Source organism: Carcharhinus amblyrhynchos, chromosome 27 (genome assembly GCF_965287045.1).
Source record: "Carcharhinus amblyrhynchos chromosome 27, sCarAmb.v2.hapA, whole genome shotgun sequence".
In the NCBI taxonomy this organism is placed as follows: domain Eukaryota; kingdom Metazoa; phylum Chordata; class Chondrichthyes; order Carcharhiniformes; family Carcharhinidae; genus Carcharhinus; species Carcharhinus amblyrhynchos.
The window spans coordinates 3335851-3362749 of NC_137350.1; the positions used below are offsets into that span (position 1 = coordinate 3335851).

At 47.8% G+C, this 26899-nt stretch overlaps 1 protein-coding gene across 1 annotated transcript in view; it reads right to left on the reverse strand.

Moving 5' to 3' along the window:
• Nucleotides 1-14634: 14634 nt before the first annotated feature.
• The window catches only part of mrc2 (mannose receptor, C-type 2), a 294508-nt gene continuing 282243 nt past the window's right edge, over nucleotides 14635-26899 (reverse strand). Inside the window, exons 28-30 of the mRNA XM_080213436.1 lie at nucleotides 20399-20578; nucleotides 17795-17821; nucleotides 14635-17689 (exon numbers count right to left, since the gene is read on the reverse strand). Of these exons, the coding sequence (XP_080069562.1) occupies nucleotides 17460-17689; nucleotides 17795-17821; nucleotides 20399-20578 (437 nt within the window). The 3' untranslated portion in view covers nucleotides 14635-17459. The remainder of the gene's footprint in view (nucleotides 17690-17794; nucleotides 17822-20398; nucleotides 20579-26899) is intronic.

The window sequence follows — 26899 nt, forward strand, 5'->3', positions numbered from 1 at the left end:
CCTACCAATAAACGCCAAGACACCGTACGCCTTCTTAACAACCTTATCTACTTGATTCCCAACTTTCAGGGATCTATGTACACATACACCTAGATCCCTCTGCTCCTCCACTCTATTCAAAGTCCTCCCGTTAGCCCTATACTCAACACATCTGTTATTCCTACCGAAATGGATTACCTCACACTTCTCCGCATTAAACTCCATCCGCCACCTCGCGGCCCAGCTCTGCAACCTGTCCAAGTCACCCTGCAAACTTCGACACCCTTCCTCACAATCTACCACACCTCTGACTTTGGTGTCATCAGCAAACTTACTAATCCACCCAACTATACCCTCATCCAGATCATTAATAAAGATTACAAACAGCAGTGGCCCCAAAACAGATCCCTGAGGCACACCACTCGTAACCGAACTCCATGATGAATAATTACCATCAACCACCACCCTCTGTCTCCTATCTGCTAACCAATTCCTGATCCAAGTACCTAAATTACCACCAATCCCATACATCTGCATTTTCTGCAGAAGCATACCATGGTGAACCTTATCAAACGCCTTACTAAAATCCATATATACCACATCTACTGCCTTACCCCTATCCACCTCTTTGGTCACCTTCTCAAAGAACTCAATAAGGTTAGTAAGGCATGACCTTCCCGCTACAAAACCATGCTGACTATCTCTAATCAATTCATTACTCTCCAAATAACTATAAATCCTATCCCTAATAATTCTTTCTAAAACCTTGCCCACTACAGAAGTAAGACTCACTGGTCTATAATTCCCAGGGAAGTCTCTGCTCCCCTTCTTAAACAATGGGACAACATTCGCTGTCCTCCAATCTTCCGGTACTATACCAGAGACCAACGACGACCTGAAGATCAGAGCCAGTGGCTCTGCAATCACCTCTCTTGCCTCCCATAGAATCCTAGGGTAAATCCCGTCTGGACCAGGGGACTTATCTATTTTCAACCCATCTAGAATATCCAACACATCCTCTGTATCAACTACAATACTTTCTATTTTACACCCCTTCACCCCAGTGACCTCCTCAGCTACATTCATATCGTCCTGCGTGAACACCGAAGAGAAATAATGGTTCAATGCCTCTCCAATCTCTTCCGGTTCCACACACAACTTCCCCCTACTGTCTGTAACTGGCCCTAATCTTGCCCTGACCAACCTTCTGTTCTTGACATACCTATAGACATACCTATATGTGCACCAGATTAAGGGAGGTCTAATTTAGGGACAATTTATCAACAAATCGGCACTCTCTTCCCATGCAACAGAGATTGTTGTTCTTTTTACAGTTGGTTTATGAGTGCAGGATGTAAAGCTTCAATAGTATGTCTTTCTTTTCAACAGTGCTGTGTTATTTTTCTGAAATGTCTCGTGAGGCAGTGATATTAAATACAATAGACTGTTGTATCCCAGTCTCACTGGGCACATTGGATCAATTCCAGCGTTGTTAGGGTCGCTGGAACTGTGAGACAGCAGTGCTAACCACTGTGCCACCACACCACCCTCAGTCTATCCAAACAGGTGCTAGACTGTGGGCGACTAGGGAATTTTCACAGTGACTTCATTGCAGTGTTAATGTCAGCCTACCTGTGACACTAACAAGTAAACTTTAAATCAGATCTACCGGAAATAATCTGCATCAAGAGATTAATCGATATTTCGCCCATCTGCATTGCTCGGTTATGAGCCGAACACTCTACATGTACAAATGACTCGTTTTAAACATCCAGCTTTGATCTCAGATGGGAGTTTGGGCTGCTGTTTGAGCTTCAGCTGGAGATGAACCAACTGATCGATATTTTTACATTGCAAACACACCGGTAAATTATATAATTATTCACTGTTTGCATTCACACAGAGACTGGCCACCGTGGTGAAGTGTCAGAATGTCTCCGTGCAATGCAATCATTCTCTTGCTGATCTCCCTGTCAACAGGAACAAAACAGAAACTCCCGCACAGCAGGAATGATTAAATCTTCAATTTGCAGATGAAAGTATGAACAGTCTTTTCGAATAATCAAAACCAAAGTGTTGATGGTCACCTATCAACTGCTGAGAGGAACAGAGAGTGAGATGGAGACTGAGCTACAACACTAATGCCTTAATTCCTGTTGCAGTTAAAGGTAACTAGTGCCAGAACATTATCTAATCCATTAAAATTCCTTAAATCCATTATAGGAACTCTGAAAATCAAAAATGCATACAAAAATCAGGAATCTTTATGGATTTTTAGATGTCCATTTTATATTAACATAAGTGTACACATCCTCAGCACTGCACTGGACTGTATAATACACACACCCTCAGCACTGCACTGGACTGTATAATACACACACCCTCAGCACTGCACTGGACTGTATAATACACTCACCCTCAGCACTGCACAGGACTGTATAATACACACACCCTCAGCACTGCACTGGATTGTATAATACACACACCCTCAGCACTGCACTGGACTGTATAATACACTCACCCTCAGCACTGCACTGGACTGTATAATACACTCACCCTCAGCACTGCACAGGACTGTATAATACACACACCCTCAGCACTGCACTGGGCTGTATAATACACACACCCTCAGCACTGCACTGGACTGTATAATACACACACCCTTAGTAGTGCACTGGGTTGTATAATACACACACCCTCAGAACTGCACTGGATTGTATAATACACACACCCTCAGCACTGCACTGGGCTGTATAATACACACACCCTCAGCACTGCACTGGGTTGTATAATACACACACCCTCAGCACTGCACTGGGCTGTATAATACACTCACTCTCTGCAGTGCACTGGATTGTATAATACACACACTCTCAGTACTGTACTGGACTGTATAATGCACACACTCTCAGTTTGGCACTGGACTGTATAATGCACACTCCCTCAGTACTGCAGTGGGCTGTATAATACACACACCCTCAGGTTTGCCCGTGCAGTTCTGTCTACTTTGTCCCCAGCTTTCTGGGTGACTATCCCCCCTTTCCCTGCCTCCAGCCTGTTAACTCTCACTCCAGCTCCAGGATTGCCCTGGAAACTCCACAATGACCACTTCTCCCAGCTGGCACTGCTGGGGCACAAGGGCTGCCAGTGATGGATTGGCTGGTAGATCTCAGAATGGGGACTTCCTGTCCAGCTGAGGGCAGAATTCTCACCTGAGCGTAATGAGAAATAGCTGCCTGCAGGACGCACTCACACCTGACCTTTACACCAGGCAGGGGTGGGGTTCCAACACCCCCTTAAATCTAAACCAAGTGTTTACTGGAAACCCAATTCCTTTCAGTTTTCCATTCATTTTGAAATGAAATTGGACAAATGCTTGAAGGATAAAAGAATTGAAAGTGTATGGGGATGGATCGGGGACTGGAACAAGCTGAGTTGCTCTTCCAAGGAACCAACATAGACTCAATGGACTGAATGGCCTCCTTCAGTTCTGTACTATCCTAAGATTCCTTAAGATCCTGCACCCACCCCTGATACGGAGTGATTCTGCTGAAAATCAAAAATACTAGAATCCGTCATCAAAGAAGGAATAGTGAGGCACTGGAAAGGAATGGTTTGATCGAGCAGACGCAGCACGGATTCGTTAAGGGGAAGTCGTGTTTGACGAATTTATTAGATTTCTATGAGGATGTGACTAGTGCGGTAAACAGAGGGGAACCAGTGGATGTAGTGTTTTTAGATTTCCAAAAGGCGTTTGATAAGGTGTTTCACAAAAGGTTGCTTCAGAAGGTTAGGGGGCATGGAGTTGGGGGTAAGGTGTTAGCATGGATAGAGGATTGGCTGTCTAATAGGAGGCAGAGAGTTGGTATCAATGGATGCTATTCTGGTTGGCGGTTGTGACTAGTGGAGTGCCCCAGGGATCGGTTCTGGGGCCTCAACTGTTTACCATTTATATAGATGATCTGGAGGAGGGGGCTGAGTGTAGGGTGTCGAAATTTGCTGATGACACGAAGATGAGTGGGAAAGCAAATTGTGCGGAGGGTGTGGAAAGTCTGCAGAGGGATCTGGATAGGCTGAGCGAGTGGGCGAGGACCTGGCAGATGGAGTACAATGCTAGCAAGTGTGAGGTTATCCACTTTGGCAGAAATAATAGTAGGAGGGATTATTATTTAAAAGGCGAAAAGCTGCAGCATGCTACGGTGCAGAGGGACCTGGGGGTCCTTGTGCACGAGTCGCAAAAACCCAGTCGGCAGGTGCAGCAGGTGATCAAGAAGGCGAATGGGATGCTGGCCTTTATAGCGAGGGGGATAGAATATAAAAGCAGGGAGGTCTTGCTGCAACTGTATAGGGCACTGGTGAGGCCGCAGCTGGAGTACTGTGTGCAGTTTTGGTCGCCGCACTTGCGCAAGGATATTTTGGCCTTGGAGGGAGTGCAGAGAAGGTTCACTAGGCTGATACATAAGAACATAAGAACATAAGAAATAGGAGCAGGAGTAGGCCATCCAGCCCTTCGAGCCTGCCCCGCCATTCAATAAGTGCTACCAGAGATGAGGGGGTTGAACTATGAAGAGAGGCTGAATAGACTGGGTCTGTACTCGTTGGAGTTTAGAAGGATGAGGGGGGATCTTATAGAGATGTATAAGATAATGAAGGGGATGGATAGGGTAGAGGTAGAGAGATTCTTCCCGCTCAGAAAGGATAGCAGGACTCAAGGGCACAGCCTCAAGGTAAGTGGGGGGGCGGTTTAGATCGGAGTTGAGGAGGAACTTCTTCACTCAAAGGGTGGTGAATCTCTGGAATTCTCTGCCCGTTGAAGTGGTGGAGGTTGCCTCGCTAAATATATTTAAGTCACGGGTAGATAGGTTTTTGATAGACAGGGAATTAAGGGTTATGGGGAGAAAGCGGGAAAGTGGAACTGATCCACTTCAGATCAGCCATGATCTTATTGAATGGCGGGGCAGGCTCGAAGGGCTAGATGGCCGACTCCTGCTCCTATTTCTTATGTTCTTATGTAAAATCTCTCTGTTGCCACAACTCCAATGTCATTTGCAGTTTGTGTTAGTCTCGGGGTGATTGTGCTTTGTGAAGTGTGTGTGATCAGTTCCATATTTACTCCAAGAAGGAAGTTTAGTCGTGTCCTCAGTTATCCTGTTCTGAAATCGAAGTGGTTAATGATATTGGTTCCTGCCTTTATAAGCAGGTGGGTGTGAGAATTGTCACTTACCTGAAGGCAATATACCTGCATATGATTCATCAGCTTATTGTCTGACTCCTGTTTCCAAGAATCGTCATTAAAATGCAGGCGAGCGGCCAGTACCTTGAGTGAGACACTGGGCCTGATTTTACCATTCTCATTCTAATTGCCGATTCTGGGTGTAGTACAGATCCGACTCAGAAATCCTCTTCCAGGCACCCCCCCCCCATATCCTCTCAGCCGTCTCCCAGTCCGATTCGCACTGTGGGCGGGGCTCAGCGCTGCCGGAACGATCGGAGCTCCGGACTGCGCATACGCAGTTAGAAAATAAACTGGACAAAGTGCGTCCGTGTCAGATCGCGTGCCAGGAGCGAAAAGTGGGAGCGAGGGTGTATCTCGGGGGGATGGGGGCAGGGAAAGGGGGGATTGAGGGGGTGGAGGAGGTAAGACGTATCTCGGGGGGGGGGGGGGGCAGATGGATCCCTGGGGGGTAATGGGGGAGTGGATAAGGGACACACACACACACACACACACATCACTGCCTTACCCAACCCCCCACTACCCAGACCGAACGCCATCCCCCCCCCCCTTCCCTCCCCCCACTGATCACCCGCAGAGTGGCAGCGGACCCCCCCCTGTCCCCCCCACCACCAGAGATGCATCTGACGCCCCCCCCCCCCCCCCTCCCCCCATCAGACAATGATCTGGTTTCACTCCCCCTCTCTGCTGCCAACGACCTTGCCTCACTCCGCTCCCCCCCCCCCCCCCCCCAGAGAATGGTCTGGTCTCACTCCCCCTCCCCTCCAGAAGAATGTCTGACCCGCCTCCCACCGCCCCCCACCCCCCCACACCACCAGACAATGACCAGCTCTCCCCACCCCGCCAGAGATACATCTGATCCCCCTCCTCCTCCCCCTCCCACCAGACAGCGATCTGACCGGCAGTTCATTAATACAGTGTAAATGTCATCGTTGCGCCCGATTTGGGCGCGGAACGGACCCCCGCCATCACCGGGTCTCGGTAAAGTGACGAACTGCACGGACACGGGCGCGGATCGCGATAAAGGCCTCACACCCGACTTTCGCAACTGAAAATGGGTGCAAATTGTTGGTAAAATCGGGCCCACAGTGTCAGTGATCCTGGAGGGGTGGGTGAGGCGCCTGCAACACAGATTTACCTCTTCAAGGCCCACAAAAGGCTTCAGTTTAATTTTCCAGCTAATCTTTGTGAAGATAATTTAACTGCTGTAGTGGGGATGCTGAATGTTTAACCTGGGCATGGTAGCTGATGGACAGGATTCTGAGGGACAAGATTTATGAACATTTAGAGAAGTTTAGTATGATCAGGAATATCAGCACGGCTTTGTCAAGGGCAGGTCATGCCTTACGAGCCTAGTTGAGTTCTTTGAAAATGTGACTGAACACACTAACAAAGTAAGAGCGGTGGATGTGGTTTATATGGACTTCAGCAAGGCATTTGATAAGGTCCCCCATGCAAGACTTCTTGAGAAAGAGAGGGGGCATGGGATCCAAGGGGCTTTGGCCTTGTGGATCCAGAACTGGCTTGCCTGCAGAAGGCAGAGAGTGGTTGTAGATGGGTCTTTTTCTGCATGGAGGTCGGTCACCAGTGGAGTGCCCCAGGGATCTGTTCTGGGACCCTTGCTGTTTGTCATTTTCATAAATGACCTGGATGAGGAAGTGGAGGGATGGGTTGGTAAGTTTGCTGACGATACGAAGGTTGGTGGTATTGTGGATAGTCTGGAGGGATGTCAGAAGTTGCAGCGGGTCATAGATAGGATGCAAGACTGGGCGGAGAAGTGGCAGATGGACTTCAACGCAGAGAAATGTGTAGTGGTCCATTTTGACAGGTCCAATGGGATGAAGGAGATAATATCAAGGGTAGGAGTGTTGAGGAGCAGAGGGATCTTGGGGTCCGGGTCCATAGGACTCTTAAATCGGCCTCGCAGGTGGAGGATGTGGTCAAGAAGGCGTATGGTGTACTGGCCTTCATTAATCGAGGGATTGAGTTTAGCAATCGGGAGGTAATGCTGCAACTTTATAAGACCCTTGTCAGACCCCACTTGGAGTACTGTGCACAGTTCTGGTCGCCTCACTATAGGAAGGATGTGGAAGCTATTGAAAGGGTACAGAGGAGATTTACAAGGATGTTGCCTGGATTGGGAGGCATGCCTTATGAAGATAAGTTGAGGGAGCTGGGACTCTTCTCCCTGGAGAGACGAAGGATGAGAGGTGACCTGATAGAGGTTTATAAAATGTTGAGAGGTATAGATAGGGTGGATTCTCAGAGGCTATTTCCCAGGGCTGAAATGGTCGCTACGAGAGGACACAGGTTTAAGGTGCTGGGGAGCAGGTACAGAGGAGATGTCAGGGGTAAGTTTTTCACTCAGAGGGTGGTGAGTGAGTGGAATCGGCTGCCGTCGGTGGTGGTGGAGACAAATTCTTTAAAGAGACTTCTGGATGAGAACATGGGATTTAATAGAATTGAGAGTTATAGGTAAGCCTGGTAGGTAGGGATATGATCGGTGCAACTTGTGGACTGAAGGGCCTGTTTGTACTGTAGCTTTTCTATGTTCCATGTTCTAAATTGACATGGTAACGTGATGTGTGGTGCAATATGTCAGGGATGCCATTCTGTGCCCATAAAGTACCCAGTCTCAAGAGGGAAATGTCTGGCAGAGAATAAAAGTAGAAGACTTGCATTTATATAGCACCTTTCTACACCTCCAGTCAGCCCCAAGGGGCTTTCCAGGCAATGGCCATATTTTTTTTAACTGGTCGGCGCAACATCGTGGGCCGAAGGGCCTGTTCTGCGCTGTAATGTTCTATGTTCTATACTAAATAAAGCAACATTGGTTATGACAGAGTGGGGGCTAGCGAGAGAAGAAGGAAGAAAATGAGGGTCAATGCATGAGACATGGTGTGGCAAGGGGGGGGTTTCGGGCTCTTGGGGTGCTGGGACCAGCTCTGGGGCAGAAAGCACCAGGGATGATTTCACCTCAACAGGACTGGGACCAGTGTCCTCATGGGGAGATTGACTAGGGTTTTTGGGGATGTTTCGATACACCACCATACAGAACTGGAGAAGGTTAAGGTGCATACAGTTACAATACTTGGCTGCACTGGAGAAGGGAATAGTTTTGTGTTAGATTGGAGTAGAAATAGCAAGTCACGAGGTGGGTTCAGAGTAAGAAAGTCGAAATGAGGTTTATGTGCATGAATATAAATGTGTGGTAAATAAGATTGGTGAATTCCAGGCACAGAATGTCATGATGTTGTGGCATTAACAGAAGCCTGGCTCAAAGAAGGGGATGACTGAATATTAAATATTCATGGATACAAAGTGTTCAGGAAAGAAAGGAAAGGAAGGAAAGGGTGGCAGTATTGATTAAGGAGAATTATAATGTTGGAGAGAGACAGGATGCACCAAAAGGACAGAATCTATCTGGTTAGAGCCAAGGAACAAAAAAATTGCAACTACATTTTTCAGTCTGCAGGCCCATGGGAAAGATACACAGGAGGAAACTTACACTGAAGCTACAAAGGGATGTAAAAGTTATGGAATGGTTACAATGGGGACTTTAATTCTCTGGGTACAGACTAAAATAGTAATAGCACAAAGTGCAGGGTGGAGCTTAAGAAATCAATTAGAAGAGCAAAAAGGGGATATGAGAAAACTCTGGCTGGCAAAGGTGGGGAAAATCCTCAGATATTTTATCAGGATATCGATGGGAGGAGGATAACCAGGGAAAGGACCCATTAGGGACCAAGGGGGAAATCTGTGGTGGAGGCAGAGGATATTGATACGGTGTTAAATGAATATTTCATATCTGTCTTCATCCATGAGAATGAGGAGGTAATTATGGAACTCGGGGAGAGAGACTGTGAGACTCTAGAGAAAATAATCATAGGGAGTGCAAAGGTATTGGCCAGCTTAAAAGCGGATAAATCTCCAGATCCAGATGAATTGTGTCCCAGGTTGTTGTGGGAGGCAAGGGAGGAAATTGCAGGGGCTCCGACCCAAAGTTTTAATCCTCTCTGGCCACTGGGGAGGTAAACACAGTAAGAAGTCTCACAACACCAGGTTAAAGTCCAACAGGTTTATTTGGTAGCAAAAGCTTTCAGAGCACTGCTCCTTCAAAGAGTGTGAAAGAGCAGAGAAGGGCAAGATGTGTGTTTGGACGAACTTCTTATAACAATAAATTTCTAATCTAATGATGAAGCAGACATTGCTTTACCTGGTTCTTGACAATCAGGTGAACAAAGTGAGTCAACTGGGGTTAAAGATTGGCCTGCCTTTAGTCAGGTACAAATACGATATATTCTCACCACGGGGAACGGCAAGGGGAACAAATCCAGAGTTCCCTGTAAAGATTCAGATGAAGAAGGAGAGGAAATTTGCATCTGACGGATGTCAGGTGGATAATACAGCTGAGAGCTAAATATAGAAGGCTCGGAAAGGAAGTGAAAAAGAATATAAGAGAAACAAAGAGAGAGCTTGGCCCATTGAGCCTGCGCCAACCACAATCCCACCCAAGCCCCATCCCTATAACCCCACGCATTTACCCTCGCTGGTCCCCCTGAAACGAAGGGGAAATTTAGCACGGCCAATCCATCTAACCCACACATCTTTGGACTGTGGGAGGCAACTGGAGGAAACCCACGCAGACACAGGGAGAACATGCAGGCTATGCACAGGCAGTGACCCAAGGGGGGAATTGAACCCGGGCCCTGGCACCGTGAGGCAGCAGTGCTAACCACTGTACCACTGTGCTGCCTTGTGCCTAGTATTCATAAATGAGCCCATGTATTTACCCAATCCCTTATGAATGATTGGTTATTTAGATCATTGTAAAAGTGAGGAATCACCGGCGTCTCGATTTTGTACAAAGAACGTACTTGTCTAAGCTGCTCATTAAGGACAGACCGATGTGAGTTCCTGTTCCTCGAGTGGCAGCCTGACCTTTCCCTGTGAGGCACTGTGCAGGATCAGTGAACTTTCTACATCAATTCCCTTCCACCCTGTGGCATGGTGGCACACAGGATGGCACAGTGGTTGGCACTGCTGCCTCACAGCGCCAGGGACCCAGGTTGGATTCTGGCCTCGGGTGACTGTCCGCGTGGAGTTTGCACATTCTCCCTGTGTCTGTGTGAGTTTCCTCTGGGCGCTCCGTTTCCTCCCAGATATGTGTCGGTTAGGTGGATTTGCCATGATAAATTGCTCTTTAGTGTCACAGGGACTAAGAACATAAGAACATAAGAACATAAGAAATAGGAGCAGGAGTAGGCCATCTGGCCCTTCGAGCCTGCCCCGCCATTCAATAAGATCATGGCTGATCTGTCGTGGCTCAGTTCCACTTTCCCGCCCTCTCCCCATAACCCTTAATCCCTTCTCTTATCAAAAACCCATCAACCCGCTTCTTAAAAATATTTAGCGAGGCAGCCTCCACCACTTCAACGGGCAGAGAATTCCAGAGATTCACCACCCTTTGAGTGAAGAAGTTCCTCCTCAACTCCGTTCTGAACTGCCCCCCCTTTATCTTGAGGCTGTGCCCCCTAGTCCTACTGTCTTTTTTGAGCGGGAAGAGTCTTTCCACCTCTATCCTATCCATCCCATTCATCATCTTATACGTCTCAATGAGATCTCCCCTCATTCTTCTAAACTCTAACGAGTACAAGCCTAGTTTATTCAGCCTCTCCTCATAGCTCAACCCCCTCAACTCCGGTATCAGCCTAGTAAACCTCCTCTGCACTCCCTCCAAGGCCAAAATATCCTTGCGCAGGTGCGGCGCCCAAAACTGCACACAGTACTCCAGCTGCGGCCTCACCAATGCCCTATACAGCTGCAGCAAGACCTCCCTACTTTTATATTAGCAGGGTAAATATGTGGGGTTACAGGGAATAGGCCTGGGTGGGATTATTATCGGTGCAGAATCAATGGCTTCCCTCTGCACTGTAGGGATTCTATGGAACGAGGCTCCTTTGGCTCCCCCCTCCTCTCTAATCACTGCTCATCAGAAACTACTTAGCCTTGCTTGTGCAGTGCCTCATTGCTAGGCTGCTTTTTGTCAACTAGGACCCCAGCAATATTGATAATACCAATTACACTGAAACATAAAAAAAAGTAGGAGGCCATTTGGCCTTTCCAGCCTGTTCTATCATTCACTGTGATCATGGCGGGTCATCCTACTCAACAGCCTGAGCCCAACTTCCCCCCGCATCCTTTGATCCCTTTCACCCCAAGTGGTAAATTGAGCTGCTTCTTGAAAACATTCAATTTCTTGGCCTCAATTTCACAGGTTGACCACTCTCTGGGTGAAGGAATTTCTCCTCATCTCTGTCCTACCCTGTATCCACATACTTTGACCCCTTGATCTGGACACTCCACCTTTTTTGCATCTACCCTGCCTCGTCCTGTTAGAATGTTATAGGTTTCTATGAGACTTCCCCCTCATTCTTGAGGTTGGAGAAACTTGGTTTGTTCTCACTGGAGCGACAGAGGTCGAGGGGCAACCTGATAGAAGTCTACAGGATTACGAGAGGAATGGACAGAGTGGATAGTCAGAAGCATTTTTCTCAGGGTGGAAGAGTCAGTTACTAGGGGGCACAGGTTTAAGGTGTGAGGGGCAAGGTTTAAAGGAGATGTACGAGGCAAATTTTTTACACAGAGGGTGGTGGATGCCTGGAACTCATTGCCGGGGGAGGTAGTGGAAGTGGATAGGGTCGTGACTTTTAAGGGGCATCTTGACCCTAAGTATGGGGATAGAGGGATATGGTCCCCGGAAGGGTAGAGGGTTTTAGTTCAGTCGGGCAGCAGGGTCGGTGCAGGCTTGGAGGGCCGAAGGGCCTGTTCCTGTGCTGTAATTTTCTTTGTTCTGAACTTCAGTGAAGACAATCTTAACCGACCCAATCTCCCCTCATAATTCAGCCCTGCCATTCCAGGATTCAACTGGATAAACCTTTCCTGCACTCCTTCTAGAACAAGGACATTCTCAGGTAAGGAGGTCAAAGCTGTACACAATATTCCACATGTGGTCTCACCAAGGCCCTGTATAACTGTAGCAATGATGTGGAGATGCCGGCGTTGGACTGGGGTAAACACAGTAAGAAGTCTGACAACACCAGGTTTAAGTCCAACCGATTTATTTGATGGTAAACTCACAAGCTTTCGAGGTTTCCCTCTTCGTCAGGTGAATGAAGGCCTGTCTGAGGCCAGAACTCTCCATTCACCTGACAAAGAGGGAAACCTCAGAAGCTTGTGAGTTTCCTATCAAATAAATCGGTTGGACTTAAACCTGGTGTTGTCAGACTTCTAACTGCAGCAAGTCATCCCTGCTCCTGTACTCAAATCCTCCCACTATGAAGACCAATACACCATTAGTGTTTTTTACTGCCTGCTGTACCTGCACGCTTATCCTCAGTGACTGGTGTAAGAGGACACCCAGGTCTTGTTACACATTCCCCTCTCCTAATTTATAGCTATTCAGATCGGAATCTGCCCTCCTTATTTTTGCTACCAAAGTGGATAACCTCACATTTATCCAAATTATACTGAGACTGCCAATCATGTGCCCAAATTATCAACAAATGGGATAAATGAAATGGCATAAAACACAGTGTTATAAAACAACTGGAACCCTGCTGCTTTACAATAAAATGACACTTGTTTATCAACCAATTATTCTCTCAGTTCCACTCATTAACATCGCTACCCAACATAGCACTGGACAGTTCCTACTGGGAATGGCTTAGATCCCTGTTGTAATCCCAAGTACATGTCTACCCTATGGTGCTGTTATAGAAACCTTCCTCACCTATTTACTGTCAAATAAAGCAGGAAACATCTTGGTAGCCACCAGAAAGTTAAACCTGCTCAAATGCCTTTAGTTAATGAAGGTTGGCCAAAGCCAGGAGTGGAGTTTCTTCCCAATTCCTCAAAAAGTGTAAATATTCAAAGCCGCCACTTTGCAGCTCACTTTATCCTTCAGCTGAATGAAGCTTCAAACCTCGATGAAGTATTGTGTTCATAAAGACTCTGCCCGTAACGGTTCACAGTGACTGGGAGGATGCAGAGGATCATCACTCACCAAATGTCACTGACGTCTCACACATCTCTCTCCCTCTCTCGGGCCTCACATTCTCCGTTCTGGATTGTCAGGTGGGCAGGTGGCTTAATAGATGCAAGTGGATTCTAGTCGGACAACATTTTCCAATATGTGCCGGTCAAAATTAACCAACCCCCGCACACACATATTATGAGTATGTTATAATGTAAACATGTGAACCACAGTGAGGTGAATTTTCAGGTCTGTAAATGCTTTTTGTAAACAATGGATGAGATGATCCAAGATGGCTCAGTCAGCCCGATATCTGGAGCTGACCCCATTCTGTCCCAATAGATTAGAGTCAATCCAATGAAATAACATAACTGAGCTGCCATTAGCATGAGAGAGACAGAGAGAGAGAGAGACAGAGAGACAGAGAGAGACAGAGAGAGAGAGAGAGAGAGAGACAGAGAGAGAGAGATAGAGACAGAGAGAGAGACAGAGACAGAGACAGAGAGAGAGAGATAGAGACAGAGAAAGAGACAGAGACAGAGAGAGAGAGATAGAGACAGAGAAAGAGAGAGACAGAGAGAGACAGAGAGAGAGAGAGATAGAGACAGAGAGAGAGAGATAGAGACAGAGACAGAGAGACAGAGACACAGAGAGAGAGACAGAGACACACAGACAGAGAGAGAGAGACAGAGAGAGAGAGAGACAGAGACAGAGAGAGAGACAGAGACAGAAACACAGAGACAGAGAGAGAGACAGAGAGAGAGACAGAGACAGAGAGAGAGAGAGACAGAGAGAGAGAGAGAGACAGAGAGAGACAGAGACAGACACAGGGACAGAGAGACAGAGACAGAGAGAGAGAGAGAGACAGAGAGAGACAGAGACAGACACAGGGACAGAGAGACAGAGAGAGAGAGAGAGAGAGAGAGACAGAGACAGAGAGACAGAAAGCAGGAGGAGTGAACGAAGAGACTATAACACTCAGATTGGAGATGGAGGGTAGGGGTCACTGATTTTCTTGCATCTCGATTTAACACCGTGCAGACTTCCCCTTTATTCATTCTCGACATATGGAAATCCATGGGCAAGGTTGGCAATCATTGCCCATCCTTAAATGGCCCTGAGAGTTTCCTCATTCTGATTGGTTACTGTGGCAGGGAGAAGTGAAACAAATGAAAGTCTTGTGGGTGGGGGTGATGGCTGTGAGCTGTTCCTCTCTGGGCTGTGCCCAGCTGGTTCAGGTATTGAAGATCACCGTCTATCCCTATGTCCTCCACTACCCCCATCCAAATCACTTCCCAGAACTGTGGTTGGCTGCACTACCCTTTATCTGTTTTGAGGATATTGATGGGGGTTTTCATGGCAAAATAAACACTCTTCACAACATAAACTTAAAAAAACACTTTATTGTGAGAATCCGGTTTGGCAAATTTTACTGCCTCTGTTATACTCAGCGATAAAGTCAGTTGTTGAAGCCTCTCAGTCATAAAGTAAACATGAATGTCTTAAAAATTTGAAATAACTTTCAGTTTGGGAAGGGGTTAAAACTCCCCTCATCCCCTTCCCCCCCAACAACACACAACCCCTGGAGAAAAAGTACTGGATGTTATTCTAAGAATATTTGGATTCTTGTGAATAGATGAAATTGGTCTTTGACCAATAGTGAGAGTCAGGTTCAGTCAGGAAACCAACAAACTGCTTCCCAGCATTCCCAAAACATTGGTTTCGATGGGATGTGGCGCGGCCTTTGGTTTGCTGTGAACCTCTTTCATATTACCGGCATTGACCAGTTTCGCTCCCCTCTCCCTCCCCTCTCCCATCTCCCCCACCCCCACCTGCATCATTTGATTGTCACCGAGTCTCTGAACAGCACTGTGCACAAATAAGGTGCCCAGAATTCCTGGAAGATGCAATGTGGGAAAAATATTGGTCTCCAGCATTGCAATCCCTTCATCTGAAAAAAACGTCAAAGATCAGAGTGACATTAACACCCAGTTTGTTTTGTGTCAGCTCCCCCCCTCTCATGGTGATATCACCCCTTTCCCTCTACCTGACTGACTGGTGTTTCCCACCTCGGCATCAGCCCTACCACCAACACATCTCAAATTCAGCTACACACTGCCCTCACCTTGTCCCCTTCTCTCTCTAACAGTAACCTTGGTCACCCCAGCTTCTAACCTGAAATCTAAATGTAGTCAAACGCCGGTTTTAAAGACACTGAGAGAAATACCTCAGGGTAACTGAATGCCACAATATGTAGCGCTGTGTTATCATCAGCTCGTTTACCAGAGGATTTAACCAGAGTCGCACAGATATCCAGCCCTTCAGCCTAACTCGTCCATGCCAACCAGGTTTGCTAAACTGAACTACTCCTATTTGTTTGTGTTAGGCCCACATCCCTCTAACCATGCACCATTCCAAATGCCTTTTAAATGTTGGCAACTCATTCCATACATGCACCACCCTGTGTGTGAAAAACTTGCCCCTCAGATCCCTTTTAAATCTTTCCCCTCTCATTTAAACCTATGCCCTATAGTTTCGAACTGCTCCTACCCTGGGGAAAGGGACCTTGGTTACTCACCTTATCCATGCCCCTCATGATTTTATAAACATCTATAAGGTCACCCTCTGTTTAACATAACTAGGGTCTTGGTAAGCAGCTGGAGTGTATTTCCCTAAATTTACATCTCTGTGACAGATCAGGAGTGTAGGTCTCATATTACAAACTGTGCTCCTGGTATGGAACTGCCTGCCTGCGAGTACTGGGACACACCATCGTCATCCCTCTCATATCCTTTAAAATGAGTGTACAGAAAGTTATGGGATCGGAGTGAACATTCCTGGAACTTGCGACTGGGAACACTAGTTCATGAAAATAACCCTTCAAAAAAAAGATTTCCCCACCCTGATGTTTAACTTCATTGGAAGGTGGAACTCTGGGGGTGTTTCCTGCGATGAAAATGAGTGATCTGTTGAATAGGGAGCGACTCTGACACGCACGGTTACAACCTAACGAATGCAACAACACTTAGTAGAGAGGATAACTAATAATGATCCGATTTTTGACTGCTCATGGTTACTTGAGGTACATTCTCTGATCTGGGATCGAAAATCTTTCCAGAGTTGCTGACGCTGACTCAATTCCTTCCTCTACATGTTGTAACCAACCTACTTGTTCATTCCCTCATTTATTCCGAAAAACATGTTTTTCAACTCCTGGTTACCTATTTGCAGATTGGACGTATGGGAACAGGAGGAGGCTGTTCAGACCCTCAAGCTTCTTGTCCCATTCTTGTCCTTTAACCCTTTACTGAACAAAAATCTATCAATCCCAGTTTTCAGTGAATAGTTTTCTTGGGGGGGGAGGGAGGGGAAGAGTTCCGGATTTCCACCATCTTTTGTGTGAAGAAGCAGCTCCTGCCATCACCCTGGTCTAATCTTAATTTCAAAGTTCTGTCTCCTGGTTCCTGACACCCCATTCCCCCACCTAAGGAAACAGTTTTTTTTCTATCTACCCTATCAAATCCCTTAATCATTTTAAACATGAGTTCGGAGGGTCAGAGGTATTGGGATCAGAGGAGGTACAGCCCACATCGGACACACATTCCGACTGATCCACCATCGGTCTCTGGCCAATCACGCCTTGTCAACAGCCTTTCGGGGGTTGGCCGTGAGCTGGGGTCACCTGGACGTTTGACAGTTGCTCTCAGGAACTGTTCTAAAAGAACGTTGACGCCAATCCAGATCCCGTTCGCTCATGCATCTTCCTCCTGTCGGTGGAAAGTGAGGCTCTGAGAAACACGGGCAACATTTGAACCATGCTGAAACTGATGGGAGGCTCTTCGGGCGCGATGATTTTATTGATTGGATTGTGCACTTTTACATAGAAAATACTCCTGCATCAAGGTCAATAACACAGTTGAAGCTATTTATTGGGGGGTCCTAGTGGATACAAATTGCCCCATTTATCAGATAAAAATTCACCAGTATTGGTGTGTGTATATACAATATATACACACACACACATAGATGTATAGATAAAGCTGGATGCCTGAGGAATGTATCCTTTTAAGGCATATCCCCATTAAGCAGCACCAACTGTGTCACTACCAGGCTGCTCTGGGACTCTATGTTGACCTGCATTATGTTCTGAACACCAGTCTGTGCCTTGCACACTGCTCCAGGGTGAAGAGACAGGGGGAGCAGTTGCCAGGGTTATTCCTGCTGTTCGTTCATTTCCATGTCGGACACCAGGATGTTCTTCTCCACGGATTCGCTGGGCGTTGAGGATGTCCTGCTGTACCGCGCGCTCTCGAAAGCCCCGCGCCGCGAGCCCGAGGCTACTCGCCGTCGATACAGGAGCAGCAGCACCACCACCACAGCCAGCAGCACTAACGCGCCCAGCACGTACAGGATGATGTCTAAGGTGTGTCCCTGCGAGCCAGCTACAAATACAAACACAACACAGACGCAATGATAAAAAATTAACACTGAACGGCTGTGTCTAAACAGAAATGAGCAACAGAAAATACTGGAGGAGATTTACTTACGGGTAGCAATAAGGCTGCTTTCTTTAACTGTGAGAGTAAATTTGAAAAGTTGCGTTAGTTTAATTAACATTGAAAGAATTAACAATCTGGCCTCCAATCTAAGGCAGTGACCGTGTAAAATAGATGACAGCAAATCAGTTATCCATTTACATCTCTCCCGATTCTCATCAATTTTTAAAATTTATCCTTTGTGTCACAGGCTAGACCAGCATTTTTTGCCCATCACTCATTGGGAAGGTGGTAGTGAGTTGTTCCTTGAACACTACTATCCATGTAATGTAGTTACACTCACAGCGCTGTTCGGAAGCGAGTCCCAGGATTTTGACCCAGCGACAGAATTGAATTTAAAAAGTGGCAAGTCATTTTGCAGTTTTATAGAAACTTAGTTGGGCCACACTTGGAATATAGTGTTCAATTCTGGTCGCCACACTACCAGAAGGATGTGGAGGCTTTGGAGAGGGTACAGAAAAGATTTACTAGGGTGTTGCTTGGAATGGAGGGCATTAGCTATGAGGAGAGATTGGAGAAACTTGGTTTGTTCTCACTGGAATGATGGAGGTTGAGGGGCGACCCGATAGAAATCTACAAGATTATGAGGGGCATGGACAGAGTGGATAGTCAGAAGCTTTTTCCCAGGGTGGAAGAGTCAATTACTCGGGGGCACAGGTTTAAGGTGCGAGGGACAAGGTTTAAAGGAGATGTATGAGGCAAGTTTTTTTTACACAGAGGGTGGTGGGTGCTTGGGGGAGGTAGTGGAAACAGATATGATAATTACTTTTAAGGGGTGTCTTTACAAATATATGAATGAGATGGGAATAGAGGGATATGGTCCCCGGAAGGGTAGGGGGTTTTAGTTCAAATGGGCAGCGTGGTCAGTGCAGGCTTGGAGGGCCGAAGGGCCTGTTCCTCTGGTGGAATTTTCTTTGTTCTTTGAACAGCGTTATATTCCCAAGTCAGGATGGTATGTGGCTTGGAGGGGAACTTCTAGGTGGTGGTATTCCCAGATATTTGCTGCCCATGTCCTTCAAGGTGGTAGTGGTTGTGTGTTTGGAAGGTACTGTCTAAGACACCTTGGTGAATTGCTGCAGTGCATCTTGTAGATGGTACACACGGATGCCAGAATTCAGCAGTGGTGGAGGGAATGAATGTTTATGGGTGAAAAGCCAATCCAATGGGCTGCTTTGTCCTGGATGGTGTTGAGCTACGAGTGTTGTTGGAGCTGCACCCATCCAGGCAAGTGGGGAGTATTCCATCACACCTCCTGATCTGGGTTTTGTAGATGGTGGGAAGGCTTTGGGGCGTCAGGAGGTGTTACTCTTTGTAGGATTCCCAGCCTCTGTCCTGCATTCACTGTTCACTGTCATACGGAGTGAAAGCTGTGTTGAATTAGCTGGGATTATGACAATGGTAGAGTGAACCAGCTCAGTGTCTGTGAGCTGTAGGGTGGAGGACAGGAACCAGTCAGGAATTCTGCATAGAGTTTTACAGCACGGAAAGAGGCCATTTGGCCCATTGTGACTGCATTGGCCATCAAACACCTATCCATCCTAATCCCATTTTCCAGCACTTGCCCTATGAAATGCTCTGGCGTTTCAAGTGTTCGTCTAAATGCTTTTGAACTGTTGTGAGAATTCCCTCCTCTACCACCCTTTCAGGCAGTGAGTTCCAGATTCTCACAACCCTCTGGGTGATAAGATTTTTCCTCACATTTCTCCTGCATCTTAACTTAAACCTGTGTCCCCTGGTTATGGATCCCTCTGCCAAGGAAAAACATTCCTTCCTATCCACCCTACCTATGACCCTTACACTCAATCAGGTCTCCAGATCACCACTCAGTCTCCTCTGCTCCAAGGAAATGAACTCCAGCCTCTCTTCATAGCTGAAACCCTCCATCCCAGGCAGCATTCCCTGGTGAATCTCCTCTGCACCCTCTCCAATACAATCACATCTTTCTCATAGTGTGATGAGCAGAACTGCACAGTTAACGAGTGTTTTATATAACTCCATCATAATCTCCCTGCTCTTATATTCAATGTCTCAGTTAATAAAGGCAAGTATCCCTTATGTCTTCTTGACCAACTTTCCTACCTCTCCTGCTGTGTCCAGGGATCTATGGGCACACACATTAATGTTCCTCTGGTCCTCTGTACTTCCTAGTGTCCATTGTGTATTTCCTTGTTAGCCCTCCCAAAATACATTGCCTCACGCTTTTCAGGGTTAAAGTTTATTTGCCACTGTTTCTGCCCATTTGACCAGCCTATCTCTATCGTCCTGTGAGCTAAGGTTTTCCTCCTTGCTAGTTACCACACCACCAATTTTTGTGTCATCTGCAAACTCTACACTCAGGTCCACTAATGTTGAATGAGGACAGAGAAAAACTCAACTGGGAAAACCCTGGGGATAGTAGGGGTTGAATGGTCACCATCTGTACCATCCTGCAGGAGGAGACCTTTGGATAGGAACACAGAATCCCCACTCTACCCTCCCCCAGCCACCGTGACGGCAACATTGTAAAACCAGCTACTTGCACAGCCCTGAGCACCTACCCACCCTGTTCTGGAGTAAATACCAATCTGAAAAATACTGTTTCTTTTTATTTCTTACCTCTTGGCATTTTGCAGATGACGCCGAGTGTGAAACTGGTACAGGGACCAATTCCCCAGACACCAGTGTTGCTGTTGATCCAATAGCAAGTGTTTGCACTCATTAACCTCGTATTCTCAGTTTCACGAGCCCAGTTTGAATAGTTCAAGACCGTCTTATCAGGCCAGACGAGTGAACCACCTAAAACAGAGAGAGAATGAAGAGCTGGTTACACCTCATAGTGAGCACCCTAACTAAACCATACGACAAACTCACTGATTACACCTCATGGAAACCAATTTAATTTTACCACATGGTATCTGCATTAGTTATATCGTGTGATAACTGCATTTTTCATTTTGCATAACCACATTAACTACACTGCAACGTAATCACACTAATTACCACGCATGGTAATCACATTAACTACATATCATGTGATAATTGAACTAGCTACACTACATAGTAACCACACCATGTGTAACTACACTAACTACACCACATGTAACTGCACTAGCCACACCAAGTGTAACCGCACTAGCCACGCCACATGTGACCGCACTAGCCACACCACGTGTGACCACACTAGCCACACCACGTGTGACTGCACTAGCCACACCACATGTGACCGCACTAGCCACACCGTGTGTAAACCGCACTAGCCGCACCACGTGTGACCGCACTAGCCACACCACGTGTGACTGCACTAGCCACACCACATGTGACCGCACTAGCCGCACCACGTGTGACCGCACTAGCCGCACCACGTGTAACCACACTAGCCACACCACGTGTAACCACACTAGCCACACCACGTGTAACCACACTAGCCACACCACATGTAACCACACTAGCCACACCACATGTAACCACACTAGCCACACCGTGTGTAACCGCACTAGCCACACTGTGTGTAACCACACTAACTACACCATGTGCAATTGCATTAACTACACAATGTGTAACTGCACTAACTATACCATATGGTAACCACACTAAGTACACCATGTGGTAACTGATTTTGATTTGATTTGATTTATTATTGTCACACGTATTAGTATATAGTAAGAAGTATTGCTTCTTGCCCTATACAGACAAAGCATACTGTTCATAAAGAAGGAAAGGAGAGAGTGCAGAATGTAGTGGTACAGTCATAGCTAGGGTGTAGAGAAAGATCAACTTAATGCGAGGTAGGTCCATTCAAAAGTCTGACAGCAGCAGGGAAGAAGCTGTTCTTGAGTTACTTGGTACGTGACCTCAAATTTTTATATCTTTTTACCGATGGACGAAGGTGGAAGAAAGTATGTCTGGGGTGTGTGGGGTCCTTAATTATGCCGGCTGATTTTCCAAGACAGCGGGGAGCAGAGACAGAGTCAATGGATGGGAGGCTGGTTTGTGTGATGGATTGGGCTACATTCACAATGTTTTGTAGTTTCTTGCTGTCTTGGGCAGAGCAGGAGCCCAGACCAAGCTGTGATACAACCAGAAAGAATGCTTTCTATGACGCATCTGTAAAAGTTGGTGAGAGTCGTAGCTGACATGCCAAATTTCCTTAGTCTTCTGAGAAAGTAGAGGCGTTGGTGGGGCTTTTTTAACTGTAGTGTCAGCATGGGGGGGACCAGGACAGGTTGTTGGTGATCCGGACACCTAAAAACTTGAAGTTCTCATCTATTTCTACTTCATTCTCATTGATGTAGACAGGGGCATGTTCTCCTTTATGCTTCCTGAAGTCGATGACAATCTCCTTCATTTTGTTGACATTGAGGGAGAGATTATTGTTGCTGTACCAGTTCACCAGATTCTCTATCTCATTCCTGTACTCTGTCCCATCACTGTTTGAGGTCCAACCCACTACGGTGGTGTCATCAGCAAACTTGAAAATCGAATTAGAGGGGAATTTGGCCACACAGTCATAGGTGTATAAGGAGTATAGTAGGGGGCTGAGAACACAGCCTTGTGGGGCACCGGTGTTGAGGACGATCGTGGAGGAGGTGTTGTTGCCGACCCTTACTGATTGTTGTCTGTGAGTTAGCAAGTTCAGGATCCAATCGCAGAGGGAGGAGCCGAGGCCCAGGCCACGGAGTTTGGAGATGAGTTTTGGGGGAATAATGGTGTTGAAGGCTGAGCTGTAGTCAATAAATAGGAGTCTGACATAGGTGTCCTTGTTATCTAGGTGTTCCAGGGTTGAGTGCCAGGGAGGTGGCGTCTGCTATGGACCTGTTGTGACGGTAGGTGAACTGTGGTGGATCCAGGCAGTCCGGGAGGCTGGAATTGATTCATGCTCTGACTAACCTCTCGGAGTATTTCATAATGATGGATATCAGAGCCACTGGCCGATAGTCATTAAGACACACTGCTTGGTTTGTCTTTGGTACTGGGATGATGGTCAGCTTCCTGAGGCAGATAGGGAGCTCAGGTTGCTCGAATGAGAGGTTGAAGATATCAGCGAATATCCCTGTCTTCTGATCCGTGCAGGATCTGAGTGCCTGTCCGGGTACCCATCCGGGCCAGACACTTTCTGTGGGTTGACCTTCGTGAAGGCTGTTCTGACATCTGCAATGGTGACCCCAGATACAGGTTCATCCAGGGCTTCCAGGGTGGAGGGCATGCTCTCACTGACCTCTTGCTCAAAACGGGCATAGAATGCACTGAGCTCATCAGGGGGGCGTGTTGGAGCGGACCGATTTTACCTGCCTTCTCCTTGTAGCCTGTTACGTCTTGCAGACCTTACCATAATTGGCAGGGGTCTGTGCAGCTAGCCTGGGACTCTCGCTTGGTTTGGTACTTTGGCATCTTTGATGGACTTCTTTAGCTCATACTAACCATGTGGTTAACTATGCATACAAACATATGGATTAGGAGCAGAACTGCTCTGCTATTCAATAAGATCATGGCTGATCTGATTGTAACCTCAACCCCACATTCCTGCCTCCCCCAGTAACATTTCACCCCTCGTTAATCAAGAATCTATCCAGCTCTGCCTTAAAAATATTCAGATTTTGCTTCCAGTGCCTTTTGTGAAAAATAATTCCAGAGACTCATGACCATCTGAGAGAAAGAATTTGTCATCTCCGTCTTAAATGAGCACACCTTATTTTTAAACAGCAATCCTCGTGCAGACCCTCACCCCTCACATACACACAGACAGACATTCTCACCTCTTTCCATTGCTTCCTGACCCCTTCCCCTCCACCCCCGACCCCTTCCCCTCCACCTCCGACCCCTTCCCCTCCACCTCCGACCCCTTCCCCTCCACCCCCGACCCCTTCCCCTCCACCCCTGACCCCTTCCCCTCCACCCCCGAACCCTTCCCCTCCACCCCCGAACCCTTCCCCTCCACCCCCGAACCCTTCCCCTCCACCCCCGAACCCTTCCCCTCCACCCCCGAACCCTTCCCCTCCACCTCCGACCCCTTCCCCTCCACCCCCGACCCCTTCCCCTCCACCCCTGACCCCTTCCCCTCCACCCCCGAACCCTTCCCCTCCACCCCCGAACCCTTCTCCTCCACCCCCGAACCCTTCCCCTCCACCCCCGAACCCTTCCCCTCCACCCCCGAACCCTTCCCCTCCACCCCCGAACCCTTCCCCTCCACCTCCGACCCCTTCCCCTCCACCCCGACCCCTTCCCCTCCACCTCCGACCCCTTCCCCTCCACCCCGACCCCTTCCCCTCCACCCCCGACCCCTTCCCCTCCACCCCCGACCCCTTCCCCTCCACCCCGGCCCCTTCCCCTCCACCCCCGACCCCTTCCCCTCCACCCCCGACCCCTTCCCCTCCACCCCCGACCCCTTCCCTCCACCCACGACCCCTTCCCCTCCACCCCCGACCCCTTCTCCTCCACCCCCGACCCCTTCCCCTCCACCCCGACCCCTTCCCCTCCACCCCCGACCCCTTCCCCTCCACCCCCGACCCCTTCCCCTCCACCCCCGACCCCTTCCCCTCCACCCCGACCCCTTCCCCTCCACCTCCGACCCCTTCCCCTCCACCCCCGACCCCTTCCCCTCCACCCCCGACCCCTTCCCCTCCACCCCCGACCCCTTCCCCTCCACCCCCGACCCCTTCCCCTCCACCCCCGACCCCTTCCCCTCCACCCCCGACCCCTTCCCCTCCACCCCCGACCCCTTCCCCTCCACCCCCGACCTCTTCCCCTCCTGCCCTGTGACACCCTCATCCCCTCCTGCCCCATGATGCCTTGTTTTGGCACCCACTCAGTTTTGCTTTACCCAGGACTTCGAATTGTCATTTTTATCACTATTTCCAGCTCGTCCAATCAGACTCCGGCTTCTAAATACATTGGCCACTGATAGGCTCACCAGTCAACCTATCAGTAGCCAACAATCTGAAAACCTCCTCCGATTGGACAAACTGGAAGGACAGTTTTTTACACTTTAAATTCTCGAGGGGTCTGACAGGGTAAATGCTGAGAGGATATTCCCCTTCCGTGGGAGCATCTAGAACCAGAGGGCACAGTCCCACACTAAACGGGCACCAAATTAAGATTGAGATGAGGATGAATTTCTTCTCTGAGGATTGGGATTCTTTGAACTTCTTGCCAGAGAGAGCTGTGGGGGAGAATTCTTGTGTACATTTAACATAGAACATAGAACACTACAGCACAAACAGGCCCTTCGGCCCACAAGTTGCGCCGATCACATCCATACCTACCAAGCCATAGAACTATCTGTAACTTCCAATGCCATTAAATCCCATGTACTCATCCAGAAGTCTTTTAAAAGACCCCAGTGAGTTCGCCTCCACCACCACCGATGGCAGCCGATTCCACTCACTCACCACCCTCTGAGTGAAAAACTCACTCCTGACATCTCCTCTGTACCTGCTCCCCAGCACCTTAAACCTGTGTCCTCTCGTAGTGACCATTTCAGCCCTGGGAAATAGCCTCTGAGAATCCACCCTATCTATTCCTCTCAACATTTTATAAACCTCTATCAGGTCACCTCTCAAACTTCATCTCTCCAGGGAGAAAAGACCGAGCTCCCTCAACCTATCTTCATAAGGCATGCCTCCCAATCCAGGCAACATCCTTGTAAATCTCCTCTGCACCCACTCAATAGCTTCCACATCCTTCCTGTAGTGAGGCGACCAGAACCGTGCACAGTACTCCAAGTGGGGTCTGACAAGGGTCCTATAAAGGTTGAGAAGATAGATTTTTGACCAGTAAGAGAAGCAAGGGTTACGGGAAAAGGGCACGAAAATGGGTGTGAGGAATGTTGGATCAGCTCTGATCTGATTGAATGGTGGTGCGGGCTCGAGGAGCCGAGTGGCCTACTCCTGTTCCTATTTCTTATAGTCCTACACTGGACACAGCCACTGCGAAATCCACGGATGATTCTTATGAAACCCCAGAGTTCTGCGAAAGTCAGTTTGGGATATGGAGGGGGAGAGTTTCCAATCCCAGCAGCTGCCCAGTGCTGGAAATCATAGAATCATAGAACCCTACTGTGCAGAAGGAGGTCCTTCGGCCCATCGAGTCTGCACCGAACACAATCCCACCCAGTCCCCACCCCCATATCCCTACATATTATACCCACTTTTAAAATGTTTATGTGGGCCAAGTTACTCGAGCTAGCAAAGGCTAACAGAAACAGAAAAAGTTCAATATTTTTGGAGAGAGAAAATAGAGTCAACATTTTTGTATGAAGCTTGGTCAGAGCTGGTCTGGAGTCACCAGTAAATGTAAAGCTGTGATAACATTCACAGCCATTTAAGAGACTGTTCAGACAATGGGCTAGATATTATTCACGCTGAGGTAAAAACCAGCATACACAATTGAGGAATTTTACTTGTATAAAATTCAGCGTAGATCGAGTCTCTGCAATCATTTGCGCTATTTTTAAAAAATGTATTCTTTCATATGCCCAGGTGGAGGATGTGGTCAAGAAGGCGTATGGTGTACTGGCCTTCATTAATCGAGGAATTGAGTTTAGGAGTCGGGAGGTAATGCTGCAACTTTATAAGACCCTTGTCGGACCCCACTTGGAGTACTGTGCGCAGTTCTGGTCGCCTCACTACAGGAAGGATGTGGAAGCTATTGAGAGGGTGCAGAGGAGATTTACAAGGATGTTGCCTGGACTGGGAGGCATGCCTTATGAGGATAGGTTGAGGGAGCTGGGTCTCTTCTCCCTGGAGAGACGAAGGTTGAGAGGCGACCTGATAGAGGTTTATAAAATGTTGAGAGGAATAGATAGGGTGGATTCTCAGAGGCTATTTCCCAGGGCTGAGATGGTCGCTACGAGAGGACACAGATTTAAGGTACTGGGGAGTAGGTACAGAGGTGACGTTAGGGGTAAGTTTTTCACTCAGAGGGTGGTGAGTGAGTGGAATCGGCTGCCATCGGTGGTGGTGGAGGCGAACTCGCTGGGGTCTTTTAAAAGACTTCTGGATAAGTACATGGGTTCTAATGGGATTGGGAGTTACAGATAGTTCTATGGCTTGGTAGGTATGGATGTGATCGGTGCATCTTGTGGGCCGAAGGGCCTGTTTGTGCTGTAGTGTTCTATGTTCT